Raw genomic sequence first — 21,123 nt, 5'->3', positions numbered from 1 at the left:
CTCCAGCCCTAATTCCCCTCCACCCAATTTAGAGAGCAGCTCTGTATCTGCATCCAAGTGACATTCAGCTCAATTAGGGGTAGCAACCGCTGTAACAAGCAGGCCACCCCCTTGCCCCATACTCTTACCCACCCCTGTTTTTTGTTTTTTTTTTGGAAATAGCAGCCCTCCATCCTTCCACTCCGTAAAGGTGGAACACCAACTACTGGCCACTGGCATCCCGCTCTGTGAATGCCTCTGTGGCTACTGCCGCTCCGTGCAGTGTTTGAATGCCTCTGTGGCATTTCATGTTCCGGCTACCCTAGCCCCCCAAGTTCTTTCTCCTTGTTATATGTAACTTTTGCCTCTTGTTAAATGGTTAGTCCCTATGTTTCATGTAAACCGATTTGATATGAATCTATTCATGAAGGTCGGTACAGAAAAGTGCTAAATAAATAAATAAATCATGCAAGCTACTGGCTCTCTATAAAACCATCTAGCGTGTTCCAATTGATGCTGAAGAGATGTGGGTTGTCATATCAAACGTTTCATAAATGGAATGAATAGGATGGCATATGACATCCTGTGGGAGTATATCTGATATTTTGGAAAGGAGAAGTTAACAATTACTCTCCTTATCCTTAGCCACTAGAGAGGTAAATAAAGTTTTTAACAGCTTCTCATCTTGTCCAAGGGCTGAAGTGCAGGAGTGTGGGAGATATCAGTATGGAATCTCCTTGTTCATCTTCTGGGTTCTGCAGAATTTGAACTGGTGGCCAATTAGTTGTCCAACAAGTACTACAATGCCTGCGAGCTCACAAGCTTTATGTAAAACTAGAGAAATGCATCTTTGAAGCCACTCCCTGCCACTCCACTCCCTGCCACTCCCTGCACTCCCTGCAGCTTTATGTAAAACTAGAGAAATGCATCTTTGAAGCCACTCCCTGCCACTCCCTGCAGAAGAAGCAGGCACACTTTTTCCAGGTTTTATCATCTGGATGTGCAGGTCCAGGAGGATGCAGCCTTTGTATGTGTGGTGTTGTCTGGACCGCAGGTAGCCTCCCATCCTGTTGGGGAGTAGCTGTGGTACATCTCACTGGTCCTTAGTCCATCTTTCTACATGCTAGGAAATTGAGAAATTACTTGCCTGATAATTTTGTTTTCCTTAGTGTAGACAGATGGACTCAGCTTCCTGCCCTTGGCTGCCGCATGAGTGTGTCAATAATCCTTCTGTGGGACTCTGGGTCCTGAGGGATTACTGGTAAGTATTCATCCAGTCATAGCTCAAGTTGGATGCTTATTTCAGCACAGTGTTGTACGCCTTATCTGATGGTGCCTGTAGCGAAGAAACCTAAGTGCCTTGCCCTGTGTGTGGCGTGTCATGTTAGGGCATCTCAGCCTGGTGTTCCTTCTAACTTGTGTCAGCGTTGTTTGGAGGCTCAGGGGGAATTACCTCCCCTCTGATTTTACTAAGCCTGGTTCTTCCCAGCCTGGTGCAGGAATGGAGAAAGAGTTGCCAGAAGGATCGCCTGATCTTGGGGCTCCCCTAACTGGTTCGTCAAGAGGGGAAGGTAGATCATTGGGCTCAGGACACCTGCCCCGGGGCTTGGTCTGGATCTTCAGCCTTTTCTTGGCTGGAATTTTGTCAAGGACTGCAGTCTTTTCTTCAGGTGCAGTCCCCTGCACTGGCCAATCTTATCCAGTCACAGACAGTGAAATCCTGCATGCTTGGTGCTGCGGGTAAGCGTTAGAGTACACCTGGAACTGGTTTTCCCCGATACAGATCCAGATGGCATGTTTGAGATCAATCCTTACTCACTGGAGGATGGGGAGATTCCTCTGGGATTGGAACCTTATGTTGCAATTTTTGCATAGAGATGAGTTGCTGGATCTCATTTCCCAGACATTAAAGATGTTGGGAGTAGCTGAGATGAATCCATGTCTGAGCCAAAGAAAAATCCCTTTCTGGTTTCCTTGTGTAAATCTCATGTTTTTTTCCCTGTTATGGAGGCTGTTAAAGAAAGAATTGATCTTGAATGGGGTGCCCTGGAAGCAAATTTTAAAGGGGACGAGTCTTGGATGGTCTGTACCCCCTGAATCCGGTTGTGAGAGAGCAATTGGGTTTTCCAAATGTACATGCGCGTGTCTGTGCTGTTACCAAGCGGACGACTATTCCCGTTAAAGAGGGAGTGGCTTTGAAGGATGCACAGGATAGAAATATTGAGGCTATCCTTAAGCAAGCCTTTGAGGCAAAGGCAATGATCTTGCAGATAGCTTCTTGTTGTTCTCTGATAGCTTGCTCTTGTTTGCTGCTCTCTCATGAAGTCGATCAGTCTGGTGTAAATTCTAGGAGACTGATGGAACCAAAAGCCACTTTTTTGGCAGATGTGGGCTGCGATTTGGTCCGCACTTCACCCAGAGTGAAGTGCGGACCACTTCACCCACTTCAGTAGTTGCGGCTAGGCGTCAGCTATGACTGAGAAATTGGTCGACTGATTCAACCTTGAATTCTAACCTTATGAAATTGTCCTTTAAAGGTTTGCTCTTGTTTGGGAGTGAGCTGGAGAAAATGGCCAATAAGTGAAGTGAGTTCCCGGTTCCTTGATTTCCAGTGGATAAGAAATAAGCGCCACGTTCCTTCAGCTCCAGAGGTTGTACTAGGGAGTTCTGATTGTTTTTGGCCTTACAGAGATGCGGCCTTTCAGAAGACTCGACCTTGGGATAGATCTCAGTCCTTTCGTCCCAGGCAACCCAGACGAGAAGCAGGCTCGGATAGTGGAGCACCCCGAGCCTCCCAATGAAGGTATACCAACCTACTTCTTGGAAAAGGAGATAGGAGGTCATCTCTCTTTTTTATTGGAGGTGGGTCGAGATCACTATGGACCAGTGGGTTCTGAAGGGTGATATGAGATGGCTGGAGTTTCGCAGTGTTCCTCAGGATGTGTTCATGGTGTCTCCCTGCAACTCTCCAGAGAAGAGACAGGCAGTAGAGTGTACATTCTCCAGAGTCCTCAGCATGCGGGCTGTAGTTCTGGTTCCCACGTCTCTAGAAAATAAGAGTTCCTGAATCTTCTTTTTCAGTTTGAAAGTTAACTGTTGGAGATTTACGAGCACCCACTTACAATGGGTGTCTTGTGTTTTATATAAGATTAATTGAATTGTGCTGGCTTACTTTTATATATGGACTGTTGTAGGATTAGGCTAATTTTTAGCTCATGCTGGTTTCACTAAGAATTATCTAGTTTTGCATAGTCATGCATTTAATATTGTAATCCTTTTTTGGAAGAATCTGATCAGATCAGTCATGCATATTCAGACAAAAATTGACTTGAGTCTTTCCTGGATGGTCTGATGCAATAGGAAGGGGACTGTGGCAGAGTGCTGTATAGAAACCCTCAGAACACCTTGATAGACTGGTCCCAGTAGTCTGGGCCAGGTCCACTTAACACAGGGCTTTCTGGGTGCAGGGTGTCTCCTCTGAGCAGGAATAAAGTTAGGCTTAGAGGAGAACAAAAAAGGCCCTGGGAAAAAGGAGAAGGCAACTCCATATAACATAAGTGACCTACTGAAGTTGTTTTGTTGATGTACTGCAATATAAGCAGTTTGAATTATGTTTGATGTGTGAAGAATAAAGTTGTGCAAGAGGAAAACTGGAGTCTAGACTGTGAATCTATTCTCTAGTCAGCCATAGACCGCTCATGCTCTGTGACATATGGTGTTACATTGGGGACTTTCTGCACTAAACAACTGCATAGGCAGAAGTCCAAGCCTAAAAGTGTCTGGAGAGAGAGGAGTTTGTAGAAAGTGTTTGCACTGGCAGAATTGTAGACAAGCTGATGCAATATCAGCGTGCGTAAAACTAGTGCTCATGATTGAGTGCCCGCTCTCTTAACGCACACTGATTCAGCTCTCCTGTGCGCCCAATTTAATATTTAAATTGGCTGCCACGGTTAAAGGATGCTGTAGGGAAAATTTTGCATTGGGCACCCAGGAGAGATGGCTGTCAGTGGGTTAGGAAAACGGATGCTCAATTTAAGAGCGTCCATTTTCCTAACCTGTGCACAGCCATGGGTTGGGAAAATAGACGCTCGTTAATTGAGCGCCCGTTTCCCTAACCTGACCGCCGGTGACTTGTTTTTACCGTTCTCCTTTTTTCGGTTCCTCCGACTTAATATTGCCACGATATTAAGTCAGAGGAAGTACAGCAAAGAAGTATTTTCTGCTTTTCTGCTTCCTTTTGGGACTCCTCAAGAATTAACGCCTGCTCTGTGGTAGGCATTAATTTTTGAAAGTAAAAATGGAATGTGCTCATCAGGCGCACATTTTTTTTTTTTTTTTGCATCGGGATAATAGCTAATAGCCTCATCAGCATGAATTTGCATGTAAAGAGCACTGTTAGCTACGTGCTAATCCCTTAATTTCATGCGGAGTTTTGGACGTGCATCCAAAACACTCCAAAGCCTTGTGCTCGGCCGAGTGCACAATATTGCATCAGCCTGAGTGTCTGCACTGGCAGGAATTCTGTTTCACTGAAGGAAAAGAGAATTTTTTTGTTTTGAGAAATTGTTTGCTCTAAGCACCGTGCAGAGAAACGCTAGGGCAAAAGCACACTGAAGGAAGAGAAAATCTTTTTGGAGAGAGTGTTTGCTGTAAGCAGTGCACAGAGAAACACTAGTGTAAAGTGCACAGAAGAAAAAAAAAACCCCGCAGAAGGTGTTTTTTCTTTTCCTGGAGTCTCATGTATACACACCCAGTGTTGGCTCAACAGGCCAAGGGAACTATTACTGCCTGTCTAGTCAGGGGTCAAGTGATGAGTAGGGGCCAGCAGGTTTTTTTGTTTTCTTATTCCTGGAGAGATAAGTGCAGGGGCTTATTTCCTGGGGAAAGGAAGAAAGAGAAGCCCAAGGCCTTGAGAAATGCACAGTAATGTATTTCGGCATTGTGGGAGTTCCGCAGTCCCAAGAGACAGCAGAGAGGGAAAAGCAAGCCAGCTCAGTGGGGCCAGTCACTCCTAGATCCCATATATGCCCGGCGACAGAAATGGCTACAGACGGTAGCAGAAATACAGGTGTTGGCCGCAGAGATGGATCAAGAGCTAAGTGAGATGTGGCAGTGTGCTCTTGAGGAAATAAGCACTATTACAGTTAGAGATATTGCTGTGAGCCAAGAAACAACTGCCATGGAAAGCCTAGAGAAATGGGCTGCTGAGAGTTTTGAGAGAGATGTCACAGAGTGCCCTGGAGAGGAAAACAAGGACTGCCCAGAAGGAGACAGTTTTGAAAGGCCTGAGGAATGCAGCAGAAGAAACGCTAAGCGGGACACTGCAGGGAGGCCTGAGGTAGGCGCTACAGGAGGTACTGAGGCAGGCCCTGTAGAGCGCCCAAACACTGAAACAAGCCCTGGAGAGGGCAACATAGACTGACCAGAAGCAGGCAGTACTAAGTAGCCCTCAAGAGGCATTATCAAGGAGCCTGAGAGAGGCATTTTTAAAACTTTTAAGCTGTCAGTTCAATGCTGCTTAGCTCTGCTGTCCCACCTGTTTGTCAATCAAAATCATAGACTCCAAGCACAGAAGACAGAATCAGATGAATGGTGAAATGTTAGTCTGATTTGGTGATAGGGAAGAGGTAGTGGTGGTTCTGTATGTTTCTCAGGCAGAAAAATAGTTTTTCTGTACATACGCAGATTGGTTCAGACTCCTGGATTTTGCCTCCCCTCCAGCAGATGGAGACAGAGAAAGCTTTGCTGACACTGCCACATAACCTGAGGTGTCACCTGCAGTCCGTCAGTATTTTTCTGTCTCCAGCAGATGGTGGAGGTGTAAAACCTGCAGTCTGTGACTTTAAAAAAAAAAAAAAAAGGAATACATATCAAATTCTTCAGCTGTCGGAGCTTGCCTCCCAAAGGGTTGGTAGGTCCTGGTGGGGCCATCCCTCCTGGTTGTAGAGGTGGTCGAGCAAGGGGTTGGCAACCCTTATTGTTCAGTCCTTATCGCCCAGGGTTGAAAGTTGGTGGTTCTAGTTTCTTCACCCTGTGGAGGTCAGTTAAGCCTGCTGCCTCTCTCCAGATTTCAGGGAAATTTTTTTTTGGCTATTTTTTCTCTTCTCCATAAAGTTAAAAAAAAAAAAAAAGTTAAGTGATTGAGCTCCTTCTGTGTTTTTATCTCTGGCCAGCAGTGGGGCTGTGCTGTCAGTTTTAAGTGGCTTCTTTGACTCTGTTCCTCAGGCAGCTGACTGTGCTTCAGTTCCCGACCTCCAGACTTCATGCCGCGCAGCAATGATTTCAGAGCCTGCAATGATTCACGCGCGAGGCTTTCCCGCAGCAGTCTCTGCTCCCAGTACCTCTCCAGAAGAGAGGGCAGCACGGAAATGCTTGTACTGGTGTCAGGGAGATAGCGTGAATCGGAGAGGCGTACTGGTGCTTTGGTAGTAGTAGGGGGGGTCCTTTTCCCAGTCAGCGCGGGAAAGGCGGCCATTTTGTCTTCCTCTGGGGTTGTCTCGTGGGCCACAGAGGGGGTTGGGGGTTTCCTTTCTTCACTGTCCCCAGCAGATGGGTGGTCTGGTGGAGGCCTGGAGGCTCAAGATCTGCAGTCAGGAGAGGATCAGGACCTCCTGAGGGAGGCTTCCAATGATTCCTCAGTCTTTTCTTCTGATTTTGTCCTACTTCACAAGGATTATATAGCCAGTAATCTCTGGGGCAGCGCAGAGCCGAGCAGGTGGCGTCCCTGGGACCCCAGCCGGGTAAGAAATTCAGGCCATCTCGAGCAGCAGTTGCATCGAGGGTTCGTCGAGTGCTGCAGAGGTCCGCGCCAGTGAACAAGGCAGATAGCTTCTCAGCTGAAGATCCGTAAGGACAAGATTCCCAGAACGCAGATCCGGCTCTGGTGAATCTGCACTCTGATGGAGGCCAGGGGAAAGCCTTGGACATGGAAGAAGAAATCCAAAGGTAGTGCGGCTATTCCACAGGAAAGAACTTGCCCCCTGATTCCCCAGGTTTTGGAGGAATTGGGAATAAATGTTCCGCGAGAGGAGTCTGATCAGGAGGACGTGGACCCAGTCATGGAGGGCCTACAGGGTCTAGCGAAAGCTTTCCCTTTCCATAAGTTTGTCAGTAAGTTAGTTTTTTGGGAGTGAGACACTCCAGAGACTGGCTTGAAGGTAAGCAGGGCAATGGACAAATTGTATCCTTTGCCTAAAGACACTCTGGAGCTCCTGAGGATTCCGAAGGTGGATGCCTCGTTCTTGGCAGTCATGAAGAAGACAGCAATTCCGGTGGCAGGCTCTGCTGCTCTAAAGGACCTCTAGGATAGGAAACTTGAAGTTCACCTCAAGAAGATTTTCGAGGTTTCTGCACTCGGCATACGTGCTGCAGTGTGCAGCAGCTTTATGCCGAGAGCAGGTCTGCTATGGGTGCAGCAATTGCAGGCAGACAAGTCCATGTCTGACTTAGAAGCGAAGAAGGCAGAGCATCTGGATGCTGTAGTTGCTTTTGGAGCTGATGCGCTATATGACCTCATCAGGACTTCGTCCAGAACAATGATGTCGGCAGTATCAGCCAGGAGATTCCTCTGGTTGAGAAACTGGTCAGCTGATGTGTCATCCAAGTCTTAGTTGGGACTTTCACCAAGGTGATGGTTGTGGTAGCAGCAGCCCTCCGGAGGGGTCTTGGTTCACTCATATCTGGACAACTGGCTGATTCGGGTGAAGTCAGAAGCCCTTTGCCAGCAGTCAGTGCACTTGGTGCTTCAGCGCCTGAGATCACTGGGGTGGATAGTCAGTCTGTCCAAGAGTCATCTTTCCCTTACTCCGATCTTGGAATTTCTGGGGACTGTTTCGATACCAAGGTGAGGAAGGTCTTTCTTACTGAGAAGCACATTTCCAAGTTGCAGGCACAAGTCTGCGGATTGTTGGACAAGCAGGTGCCCAGGGTCTGGGATTATTTGCAGATTCTCTGGTCCATAGCTTCAACCTTGTTCATATGCAGCCTCTACAGTCTGTGCTGCTGTCCCGCTGGAATCTGTTGTCAGAGCAGTTCTAGCTTCCGCTGCCTTTTACACAGTTAGCCAGGTCCAGTCTCTCATAGTGGCTTGGTAGACACCAGTTGAGGCAGAGACTGGACTTGGTGAAGCCAGACTGGATGATTGTTACCACTGATGCCAGTCTCTCTGGGTGGGGAGCAGTATGTCAGGATCAGTCTGTTCAGGGTCAGTGGTTGGCGGAGGAGGCAGTGTGGTCCATCAGTCGCTTAGAAACAAGAGCGGTGCAATTGGCTCTGTGAGCCTTTCTGCTTCGGTTGCAGGGGAAACCAGTGATAATCTTGGACAATGCAGCAACGGTGGCCTACTTCAACTGACAGGGTGGCACCAAAAATCAGGCAGTAGCCCAGGAATTTGTCAGTTTGGCCGAACAGTATCTGGCGCTGTTAGCGGCCTCTCACACTGCTGGTGTGAAAAATGTTCAAGCAGATTTTCTCAGTCGGCAACAGCTGGATCCCGGAGAGTGGGAGCTGTCTGAGGAAGTAATGTGCCTTATCAGTCGCAGATGGGGCAGGCCGCACAGATGTAATGGCCACTTATCGAAACGCCAAGGCTCCTCAGTTTTTCAGTCAAAGAAGGGAAAGAGGAACCAAAGGGAGTAGATGCCCTGGTTCTACCTTGGACGAAGAACATTCTTCTGTATGTGTTTCCGCTGTGGCTACTGGTAGGCAAAGTGTTGTGGTGGATAGAGATCCATCCGGGCGACATGATTCTGGTGGCACCGGAGTGGCCAAGGCGTCCCTAGTTTGCGGATCTGAACAACCTGGCAGTGGACAAGCCCAGTACAGCTGCTCATCTTCCAAAACTTCTGTGTCAGGGCCCCGTATTTTCAGATCAGGCGGATCGCTTCTGTCTCATGGCTTGGCTTTTGAGAGGAAGCGCTTAAGAGAGAGAGGATATTCTGAGGACATTATTTCTACTCTACTGCAGGCTAGAAAGACTTCCACCTCCTTGGCGTATATGAGGGTCTGGAATGTATTTGAGTCCTCATGTGAAGAGCTAGGTATCGATCCTATGCGGGCCACCGTGGCACATATTTTAGCCTTTCTACAAAAAGGATTGATGAAATGTTTATTCTTTAACTTCCTCAGAGTTCAGGTGGTGGCTTTGGGCTGCCTGCGAGGTAAGGTTCAGGGAGTGACTCTAGCTGTGCATCCAGATATAGTGCACGTCTTGCGAGGGGGGGGGGGCGAAACATTTGCATCCTCCGATTCAGAAGTTTTGTCCCACCTGGAGCCTTATCGTAGTCCTTAAGAGCCTGTGTGCGGCGCCGTTTGAACCTCTGAAAAGAGCTACTGTTAAAGATCTCACTTTAAAGGTGGTTTTCCTGGTGGCTATTTGTTCGGCTCAGCGGATCTTGGAGCTTCAGGCCTTATCATGCAGAGAGACTTTTTTGGGGGTTTCAGATTTGGGGCTCTCCTTAAGGACGGTTTCTTCCTTTCTGCTGAAGGTGGTATCATCGTTTCACTTAAATCAGTCAGTGGAGCTCCCGTCCTTTCCAAGTTTGGATGCTACGGTGCCTCAGGCGAAGGAGTTGCGGAGTTTGGATGTGAAGCGAGCATTGTTGCAGTATCTTAAGGTTATTAACAACTTCCGATTGTCGGATCATCTTTTTGTGCTATGGCATGGTACTAAAAAAAGGTCATAAGGCGTCAAAGGCCATGATTGCTCGATGGTTGAAGGAAGCTATTTCCTCCATGCATATCTGTAAGGGTTGCCTTGTCCCGGAGGGTTTGCGGGCTCATTCTACCAATTCTCAGGTGGCATCCTGGGCCGAATGTCAGCAAGTTTCACCTCAAGAGATTTGCAGGGTGGCTACTTGGAAGTCATTTTACACTTTCACTAGGCACTATCGTTTGGATGTCCAGGCCCCAGACGTCAGGGGTTTTGGAGAGTGTGTGCTTCAAGCGGGACTTTCACGGTCCACCCCGTTTAGGAAAGCTTTGGTACATCCTGGGAGTCTGGACTGATCTGGGTACGGACAGGTAAAGGACAATTACTTCTTACCTGCTAATTTTTGTTCCTGTAGTACCACAGATCAGTCCAGAACCCCGCCCAGTGAAGGCTGAGGTGTTTTGAAGAGTCCACTCAATCTTTTATTGTAATTTAATCTGAAGATTGACACAGGTTTTGTTACTCCTGCACTTTTTGTTAGTGTGGGCATGGTTGGTTGTTAAATTTTTCTCTTCCTCCTGCTCGTTTGGGGGGTTGTTATTTCTCTATTGTTATTGGTATGATTGTTATCTTGGCTTGGGTACTTATCAATACTGATGGACTGCGGTTGGCACCTCAGGTTATGTGGCAGTGTTAGCAAAGCTTTCTTTGTCTCCATCTGCTGGAGGGGAGGCAAAGCCCAGGAGTCTGGACTGATCTGTGGTATTACAGGAATGTAAATTAGCAGGTAAGAACCAATTTTCCTTTTCTTATGGTAATCCTATATATTTGTCAGTTTTGTTTAGTGTTTTAGGACTTAGGTGTCAAAGTAAAGTTTCATCCTGTGAACAAGGATTTTATTTAGCAGAGATTCATGATATTTAGCAAATTCCTAATGAGCTATTGAATAGCCTCATCTTAGGGATATTTATGCACAAATTGAAACACAGGCAGTACTTGTGAAAATACTGTCTCTCATTTCCAGAAGCAGAAGTGATCTGGTTCAGTCTTCTGTTTCAGAAATGAATTTTGCCTTGATTCTGAACCACCAAAATTGAATCGATCCATCTCCATTAAGATACACTTTTTAACTTAATTATTTTTTTACATGGCTTATAGAATGATGACAGTTTTTCTATTTCTGGAAGTTCAATTTATGGTACCTTATTCTTCATCTTGATTTTCTGTATGTTTCAGTTTACAAAAGGTTCAGTAATATGTAGGGACAACAATAACTCTAAGCAACATGAGTAATAGTGCATTAAAAAAAAACCCATATGTTCCTATATTTCTGAAAGTGATATGGTACAATTACCCTTGGCTTACTTGTTTAATATCATTAATGTAGAAAGGATCTGCTCATAAAATAAGAAGAAAACCGTGATGGTATGAAGGCCTTTACTTTAATGAGGAATTTTTTAACTTCTCAGTTTGTACTGTTTTATGCTTTTCTGGGTTTGTGGTGCTTGTGCAGGTGTTTGAACACTAGTGGATTAGTTAGTTCTGGCAGCGTTCCATGTCTGGAGTAAATGCCTGCTCAAATAATACAGCTCCCTTGTGTCACTCAGTTACATAAAACAGAACCATCTGAATAGGGAAAGGGTCATAACTGAGGTCACTGAATTGAGTATTTATAACTCATTTTATTGTAAGGAGTTCACTTTTTACCCTTAGATTACTAGTTTTTTAAAGTAAAGATAAGTACAACTATTGAGCATTTTAAATATATCAATTAAAAAATGTTCATTTACTTTTTTGCTGTTGCAGTCTACAATGATACAGAGCATATTCAGCATATTTAAGAGTTCAAGCTAATACAGTAGCCTGGCTCAGGGGGGGGGGGGGGAAAAAACAGATTACATATATTCTTCTTTACAATTGTTTTCCACAAGTTAGCACTTTGACGAGTCTGCCCTGTATGATAAATTCTGTATAAATGCCCTATAGAATTTATTCTACAGGGCAGACTCGTCAAAGTGAAAGGCATAGTGTAGAACCAACCAGATTGTGGAAAACAAACTTTCGAACTGAGGAAAGAAGGTTCTTTGTTTGCCAAATGTGTGCAGAATGCATAGTGTTGAAAGTTTTCAGAGATATGTGAAGAAGAGCAAATACAGCTTGATTTATCTCTGTTAAGCTAGCATTTGCCGAGGTCAATAAAAAGCTTCCCAAAAAAAGCATCACGTAAAAAAGTATTACTGCACTAACAGTCATCTTTTTGTACTGACTTATTTCACTGAGGAAAAGGTAGAAATCCTATAGGGTTTTCACAGTTGGAATGTTGCACACATCAAGGCAAAAGGATATAGTTTAGAGAGATTTTAAGCCAGTTTTAGCAAAATATGGTTTTGCTGAAATAAAATTACATTTTTTTAAATTTATTAAAATACAGATCTAGATGTTATAAACATTTTAGAGATCCAAAATACCAACACACGAGCTGGGACTGCACTCAGCAATCAAAGTACATACACCACAAGTGCAGAAAAATTTATGATGGCCCAATGATTTTCCTTCACAAAAGTTTTAATAATTCAGTAGGCGGCAACTCCACTGTATTACAGGTACTTGTTTAAAGGGTCCCCCGACACAGACCCTGTCCCTCCCGACAGGCTGCATCGGGAGGGACAACACTGCTAAGATACCATTCAATTCAGTTGATGACAACTCACAGGGAGCATTTTAGAGGCAATAATCTAAACTACCTGCATTGGTTCAGACTCCACAGGTACTTGTTCTGTCTGCAGGCTTTACACCAATAATCAAAGTAAAACTAAGTGTATAACTTAGCTTTCAATATTGCCTCCAGGAAAAGTACCTAATGGAGATTTGTATCCTCTTTTTCTGTGGGTACTTTTTTCCCCAGGCAAAAAGAAAAAATGCTTGTAGTTTTGAAAATCCAAAAGTAAGCACATTGTTCTCTCTTCCCCCGCCTCCAACCTAACCCCACCTGTGGGAACATTTTTACAGTGTGTGGGTAAAAGAAGGCATGTTTAACAATATGCACACTTTTACCCAAATATAGGGTGGGCAATTTTCAAAAAGTCAATTTCTGTGGAGAATCTATGTTTACCAAGCAAAATGGTTTTGATTATTTACCTCCTCCTAACAGATGGAAATGGAGTAAGCCCAGCTGCATTTTACTTTCAAAGCAAAACCAATAAACTGATGAAAACTCCCAGCATTACAGAAAATATCATCTCTGATAATAAATGTTTCATGCATTATTCTTTGACGCATGTTCTTTCCTAAGTGAGTCCTAGTCACCTAAAATGAAGGTAAAAGGGGAATCTAGAATGTCCATAGTTTTGGTTTTTATTATATGTCACAGTATGTTACATGCTGTGGTTAGGATGGCTAACTCCACTTCCTCAATTTCCAAGCCCCATAAATTGGCCAACACTCTGTACCCCCATCCCCAATGGCCTTCTCATTCTCCCCCTTACCTTCTCCCCTTTGCAGGCCTTCAAGCCGCCGTTCCCCCCCCTCCCCCCAACTCATCCTTTCCAAAGTGTGGTAAGTTATTGGGTTTAGTCTCGCGCCCAGCAGCCACAGCAGAATGAGAATGAGCAAAGGGACTGAGCCCTGAAACAATCACAGCTCTTACAGCAGCCCTGCTGCTTCCTCTCTCAGGTGTGAGCCTCTTATTTGGAAAGGAGGCAGAAATTGTGAGCATGCACTGGCTCAGTCCCTGTGCTCACACACAGGCTGCTGCTGCTAAGGCTGCTGGTCCCAGGACTGCTTCAATAGCTCCCCCACACTTTAGGAAAGATACGAGGAAGAGACGGAGTAGAGGCATACTGAGGGGGAAGGGTGGTATCTGCTAAATAGAAAGATAGGCTGGTGATCGGTACATCTGTTACTGAATTAATAGACTTGCTGGTTTCCCTGAAGTAAAACTGACCAGGTTGGTCAAATTCTAGCCAGTTGATAACTCTGTAATCTGTCTTCCTTCTGCTGGCTGAAGGAATGCATGACATTTTGGAGTAATTTTCTGCACGAGATCTTGCACAATATTGCCTCTGGGAAGTGATGATACCTACCCTAACTATAGTATATTATGGTTAAAAATTAAAAAAAAAAATTCTTATTATTGTTCCTGAGCCCCCTATTTCATGTTAAATAAAAAAGAGGCACTTTAAGTAGTAGCAGTAGGAGAATAAAATTAAACATTTATCAGATAATTAAAGAAATTTCCTAAAATTTCCATGTGAATTCTAACTTACATTTTGTTCCTGAGGAGATATTAGCTATAAGATTCTATAAATGCCTCTGTGTAGCCACTCCCATCTTCATTAAACCAAATAAATAAGTACATGACTGCATTGTCTTAGGAACTCCAGACATTACATTGGTTTGCACAGTTTATAAATAATGTGTAAATCCCTCAGGGGTAGTGGACCATTGGTACTATGGTGTGATTGGCACTGCCTAGAGAGTAGACCACACCGAGAGCTGGCAGAAAAGCTCTGGAGCAAGACGGACTGAAACCTCACCTATATCAGCCGTCTCCCCGCAGGTTGAGCCCTTGTGTTCTGGTGGCTGGTAGGTCTTAAGTGGTTCCCTAGGGCTATCTGAAGACGAGAGCCCAAATCCAGGCAAAGGTCGAGGCAGGCAGAAGATGTGGATACCAGGCCACTGGACGAGGAAGGGGGCAGACAGCAGGTACGAGTATCAAGCCAGAGGTCGGAGTAGACAGACAAAGCAGAGTTGGGTCCAAGGCAAGGGGGTCAGATCCAGGCAGCGATCAAGGAATGTCTGAGGCTAGGCCAGGGTCAGAATCCAGGAAGTCAAGCCAAGGGTAACAAGACGAGGAAAAAAAGGACTTGCACAAGGAACGAACAAGACAAGGGGGGAACACAGAACAAGACAAGAACTACAGCAAGGAAGAAGGCAGGGAGCAAGACAAGAACAGCACAAAGAATAGCAACGTGCACTGGGATCAAGGCACACCAGGAGACCTGTTGCTGAGGCGAGGAACCCAGTGCAGGGCTTAGGCTTAAGCAGAGCCAGTGGGTGACATCATCAATGAGCACTGGTCTGTTCCTTACTGCCATTGTGTTCTTATCCCGTGCACATGCCTACAGGGAGGCCACAGGGAGGCGGCATGGCGGCTGGGTCTGGCAGCTTTCCTGCCACTTAGCAGCGGATGAGTACTGCAACTCCTAACATAAAGCACTTGGAAAGAGTTTTTTTAAACCAAGAGCATGACCACAGTGTGAAAGGTTACACTTGTATTCCAAAGAAATATAAAAGCACAAGAATTATCTTACCAAGGTAAAAGAGAAGAGAATAAGACCTATAAGAGGAAAGCAACAAAAACAAGCAAGTTGATATTTTGCAAAATCTAGGTGGCACTGTTGCTCTAAGGGAGAGAGATTCTGATAGAAACTGTTTTATGCACAATTAATTTTCTCACTGTAAATGAAGTACATAATTTGCTTTAAATTTCAAACTTATAGCTGTGCAACTTAAATTCTTGTAAGTTAAATATAATTTATTTTTTTCAGTCTCTAGATGACCTTTCAAATGTCAGTTCTGATGAAATCCTGCAACTGCAAGCGTATATTTCAGACACTGGTAAGTGGGAGCAATATGATCCTATAAAAATGATGCTTCTACAGTGCATGACAATAACATTCACAAAATATTCTTCTTCAGTTTTCTTTTTTTTACCTCATGTTTTAGTTACTCATTGTTTGTTATACCATACTTGCTTCATAGCCTCTTGTTTGCTTCTTGCTGCTGACATCATACTTCTGTTCACTGTTAAATATGTGCTGTATTTGGAGACTTTGTATCAACTATAATCCTTGTATGCATCTTTCAAATCATGTAAGAAGAATATATTTTTCTGTCATTTATGTGTTCATGTCCTTAAATGGATTTAATAAAGTGGAGCATGCTTGCATATTCCTTTTTTTCAAGGAATATTTCCTAGAGAAATAAAATATATTCTGGGCCTGATTTAGCAATTAATAAAAGGCAGTACATGCTGGCCTACAGGTTTAAAAAGATGTTTCAGCCTTAATTACTCAAAAAGTAGTTTATGTAAAAATGCAACCCTGTGGGTATGTGGCACTAATAGACAATGCTCTGTATCCTCAAAAAGGAAAATATATATTATTAATTGATTTATCTGATTTAGGGCACAGCACAAAGCAAGATAATTCTTTCCTTTATAGGGCTTCAGCTTCCTTTGTAGTTTTGCAGGAGAATAGAAAACAGTCCAGTGCTTTGCACTTGGAAGCAAGTCATTTATTCAGTGGTTTCTAAACCTGTTCTCGTGATCCTATAGCCTGTCAGGTTTTCAGAATAGCCATAATAAATAGATATGAAATATATTTACATATATTGAAGATAAAATATATGCAAGCTTATCTCATGCATGTTCCTTATGGATCATCTGTAAACTTCACTGGTTTTGGAGTCATGAAGACAGTTTTGGGAATCATTGTCTTAATCTGTGGTGAAAATAACTAGGATCCCCACCCTGTCCACACCCCACTTCTTTTACAATTGTAAAATGTTATATTTCAGCACTCCATATCCGAACTAATTTTCTGCTTGTGCTGCATTGTAATGTCTGATTAAAGTTCAACTAAATAGGTCAGTTTGCATATTATGTGACTTTAAATCATGTTTGTTTATTTAACAAATTTATAATCTGCCTCCCCGATTTTGTTAAATCAGCCGAGGTAGCATACAAATCACAGGCATAGCCAAACAAAAAACTAAAGATACATAAAACATGAGTACATCATTATAACAACACACTCACATCTGATTTCAATCCGTCTTTCATCTACTTAACCCAGTAAGAATCTCATATCTGTGAGAATAACCATGTTTTGATTTTCTTGTGTAAAGTCATGTAATTTTGCTCCATTCTAATCTCTGCTGGTAGAGAGTTCCATAGCATTGGGGAAACAGTTGAAAAAGTTCTTGTTCGTAACCGGGTATGCCTTACATTTTAAAACTGGGTACCACCAACTAGATCACAATGGCTGGGTAGGCATATACCAATTCAATTTCTTCTATAAATACTCTGGTCCATTTCCTCTTATGTGGCCTTATATTTAGTGCTGGATGGGACACCATTTGTGGACAGAAAACAGAGCATGCGCACTACAGTAAAAATCCTGCTAAATATAACAATTAAAGGAAAAGCTGTTAAAATAATGCATTCCTAGTATACACATCTTTTCTCTAATCTCCAGTTCATTGTCTGTCAGTCAGTCTAGAAGCATTCACATTAACTGCTTTTTGGCATAGAGAAAATGACTGGATATCTGATAAACACAGCCCTGAAGAATGAAGCATCTGCTGCTTCTGGGAGTAAGAGCAATGATCCTTATCATAAACCTCCTGTTATGTTCAAGTCTTAAATCTTATGCCTGCAGATCAGCACTGTGCTATCACTGTTACATGCCAGCTCTAATAATGTGTTATCTAAATCACAGAGCAGTTATGAATGTTCTGTTAATCTGATCTTTTGATTGGCTGGACTTTATGGTACCTCTTTTCTTAAAAAAAAAAAAAAAAAAAAAAGTTGAATTGTGCTGTGGAAAGAAATTTACTCTTTGTTGCATGTTGAGTATAGGAAACTTAGCAAACATATTACTGAAAAAAGGATGCGTGAAACAACTTTCTAACATTCATAAACTTTCATAGTATGAAGTATCCTTTTCTGCCATTTAGGCTAGACTAAGAACACAATTCAAATGTCGAAATAAAATGTTCTTCATTGTTGTGCATAACTTTTATTAACCATTACTAACAGGTGCAACAGATCAGGGGTGGGCAAAAGTTTTTGTGCTGAGGCCACAAGAGTGCAACGAGGGGGGTGGTCCCCTCTTGGAGCTCCTCGACACAGCAGTCAAGTCCCTGTCACTTGCTGCAGGTATTTCAGTATCAGCAGGCTTAAGTGCCATCATTTAATTAATTGGAATCCGCTTTCAAATCAAATGTTACACAGAATTCAACTTGCAGACACTCTGAAGCAATCCTTGCACTGGTAGACCCAGTCAATTAATTTACTTTGTGGTCTTCCTTTCCATCCACCTCATGTTCAAAAGGTTTTAACAGTGGATGCATCCGATCTAGGTTGGGGAACCCACCTTGACATTTTATGTCCTCAAGTTATCTGGACATCTTGAGAAACAAATCTTCATATCAATGTGTTAGAGCTAAGAGCAATATTCACAGCGCTGAAGGTTTTCGAATATGGCTGAAGCTCTCAGTAAACCAAATTCAGACGGACAATCAAATAACATTTTATATAAACAAGCAAGGGGGAATATATTGTGCAATTTTTTGCAAATAGGCCTCAGAATATGGGATTGGGCCATTCTGAACAACATACTATTGACAGCAGTATATCTTCCTGAGAAAACAATATTTTAACACATACTTTTAAGTCATCGTCTTTAACCCCCGAATGGTCTCTTCATTACAGTACGCTATTTTGACCCTAGGGAATGCCAAGCATAGATTTTTTTGCATCTGCTACAACCACAGACTTTCTCTTTATTACTCAAAGAGACCAGCAAAGGACTCTGTAGCTTCAGATGCTTTTGCGATATCCTCGAGTGGGCAATTTATATATGTATTTCTTCCAGTGCTTCTCATTTCAAGGAGAAATTGAGAAAGGAAAAAATCTTCCATGATCAACAGCTTCAAGATGTGCTAAGACAGTGATGAATAGATGGCCATAATGTTGCTCATTGATGCATCTGCTCCAAGATGTTGCCAGGAGCCATCAAGGTTTGCAAAATGAGACTCATTTCTCATCCCAAGGAAGTCCAGTTCCACTTAGCTAGCACTGAAAGCACAAAAGAAGCATAAGACAATGGAGCTATGCCACCCACTATAGACTCAAAGCAATGAAGCTTATTTATCAATAAGCCTAGAAGATGAGCTGGAACATGTTCCCTCAGCTTATGCCAAGCTTCGGGCTCTGAGCCCTTGAGTGTAGATCTGAGAAGAAATTATGGTGAAGGCTCATTGGAGAAGATATATTGGTGCTGATCTCCTTGGTGCATAGCTCTGAGAGTATAACAGTACTAGAGTGTGCATTCCCATCCCCTGAAGCTGCTGCACATGGAGAGAATTTCTGCCTCCCATCCAGCACACATTCCACATCTGTCTCCAGAGGTCCAGCTTTGAGCATTTGGGACAGCTGAAGACAACCTGAAGAAAGTCAATTCTCCTGCTGAGTCCCATCAACTTCAGTTGAACAGTTTTTGAGGAGGAACTTTGAAAGCAAGTGGGAATGATGGTTGCCTAGCTCATTCAGAGTGCTGAACAGCAGTCATCAACTGGTTTGACTCCACTAAGATGATTGCATGATCCACCTCCTGTAGCTTCCCCTATGTAGCCAACCATCTTTACTTCATTGAGCTTTGAACATAGAAATTCAGTGTTAGCATCAAATGGTCTCAGAAGGAATCTTTCCTAGATGTTCTGATGCCCTGAGAATCATTTATCAGAGCTAAAAAGAAGTCAGCTCTAGGATCAGTACTCCTCATCAATCTTCTCAAGTTTGAGAGTGGCTGTGAACATGGGAATCTCTTAATGAGTCAGAGGTTTATTCCAAAGAGGAGTTCTCATCTAAACTCTCCTTGGATCTTTCCCCAGTAGTCATTTTTCTGAGGACCTCCTCTTCTCTCATTTCTTGAAAGCTATAGATGAGCACAAACTCTTATGACTGTGGGTATGTAACCTTTCTAAAGGCGTGCAGGAAGGGCTCACTGAGAACACTTTCTACTGGAGGGAATCTCTTTAGAGATAGTCAAGTGGGATGTGGAAGTCCTCAAAGACCACCATTGTTTTTCAAGCTCTCTCTGATACCGCCTTTGAACCAACCTATGCATTCAGGAAGTACTGGAGTCAAAAATCTTTGGAGGCAGTTTTTCCATCTGAGGAAGTGCTTCAATGGTCCAACTCGACCCAGGCAGCAACAAGGCTTCAGGCCTTACAGTAATGAGACTAGAAGCTCTAAGCTCCACACTACTACCTACTCAAAATCAGGAGCAGACTTTTGACTGGATTCAGAGCCCAGTCTGGATAACCAGCACTACAGTCTCTATTCCAGAGCAACTTTGTCAGAAAGAGGATAAGGGTTTACGTAAACTGTTGGCTTATAGTAACCTCCAACTGGTCTTTTGGATATTGTTATGGGACTACAGATTGCATTTATTGGAAATTTCCCCCAAATTGCCCACTGAGCAAAATCTCACCTCTTAATTCACATTAAGAATTACTGAAGTCTGAAATGTCTGCCCTTTTACAAGTCCAAAATGGTCGACGTTGGTCCACTGCAGGAGAAAGGGTGAAGAACTACAGTACTATAGGTACTACAGTACTACAGATACTGTCTGGCCCCAAAGAAAACAAGGGGATTCCATCCTATCCTAGATTTAAGGGTCTTGTTCAAATACCACAGGATACATTCCTTGAGCAACTTATTATTCCCTCTAAACAAGGGAAACAGCCTATGTTTTCTAGATCTGAGAAAAGAATGTACCAAACAGAAACATGTTGACAGAAAAAGATCATTATGACCCATCCACACCAATTAATGTGCTTTACAATCCCTACCATTCCCTCAAAGATCATCTGTACTTATCCCATGCCTTCTTGAATTCAGATGTTGTTATCTCCATCACCTCTATGGGGAGCCTGTTCCATGCATTTGCTACCCTCTCCATAAAGAAATATTTCTTTAGATTACTCCTGAGTCTCCCCCCTTTCACCTTCATCCCATGACCCCTCTTTTTCTTTGAAAGAAGCCTGCTTTGTTCCCAGTTTTCCACCAGGGTATACATGTTTAGATCTTTAATTTGGTCCCCATATGGTGTATAACAAAGACCACTGATCATTTTAATAGCCACCCTCTAGATGGACTCCAACTGGCTTTATATCCTTTGAAGATACTGTATTCAGTATACAGGGGCAATATCACCTCCTTTTTTTTTCTGCTGACTATTCCTCTCCCTATATACCTAAGCATCTGTCTGGCTTTTGCTGTCACCTTATGTACCTGTTTGGCAAGCTTAAGATTAGCAGTTATGATCAACCCCAGATCCCACTCTTCACCTCCTATACTTGTACCTATGTGAGGGTTTTTGCAACCTAAATGCATAACTCTGTATTTTTTAGCATTAAATCTTAGCTGTCAGACCCTGGATTATTTCTTGAGCTTCACTGGATACCGCCTCATGTTTTCTGCATCCTCTTGATTGCCTATCCTGTTGCAGAGTTTGGTGGCATTGGCAAAAAGACAAAGCTTTCTAGATACTCCTTCCATAATATCGCTCACAAAAATATTTAAAAAAACCAGTCAACAGACTGATCCCTGTGGTATACACTGTTAGTCATGGCCCTTTCCTTGGAATGAATGCCATTTATCAGTACCATTTGTTGCCTCCCACTCATTCAATTTCTATTCCAGT

At 43.4% G+C, this 21,123-nt stretch overlaps 1 protein-coding gene across 7 annotated transcripts in view; it reads left to right on the top strand.

Moving 5' to 3' along the window:
• The window catches only part of SNX13 (sorting nexin 13), a 447,782-nt gene that overhangs the window by 287,182 nt on the left and 139,477 nt on the right, over window positions 1-21,123 (top strand). For all 7 annotated transcript variants that reach the window (XR_003854521.1, XR_003854523.1, XR_003854522.1 and 4 more), the window contains one exon: window positions 15,178-15,247. Coding sequence is in view for 4 of the 7 variants with exons in the window: in XM_029589038.1 (XP_029444898.1) it covers window positions 15,178-15,247 (70 nt within the window). In the remaining 3 variants the exon portion in view is untranslated. The remainder of the gene's footprint in view (window positions 1-15,177; window positions 15,248-21,123) is intronic.

This window comes from Rhinatrema bivittatum, chromosome 2 (assembly GCF_901001135.1).
Source record: "Rhinatrema bivittatum chromosome 2, aRhiBiv1.1, whole genome shotgun sequence".
NCBI lineage: Eukaryota > Metazoa > Chordata > Amphibia > Gymnophiona > Rhinatrematidae > Rhinatrema > Rhinatrema bivittatum.
The sequence above is the reverse complement of the archived record's forward strand: the minus strand, read 5'-3'. Positions and strand labels throughout refer to the sequence as shown.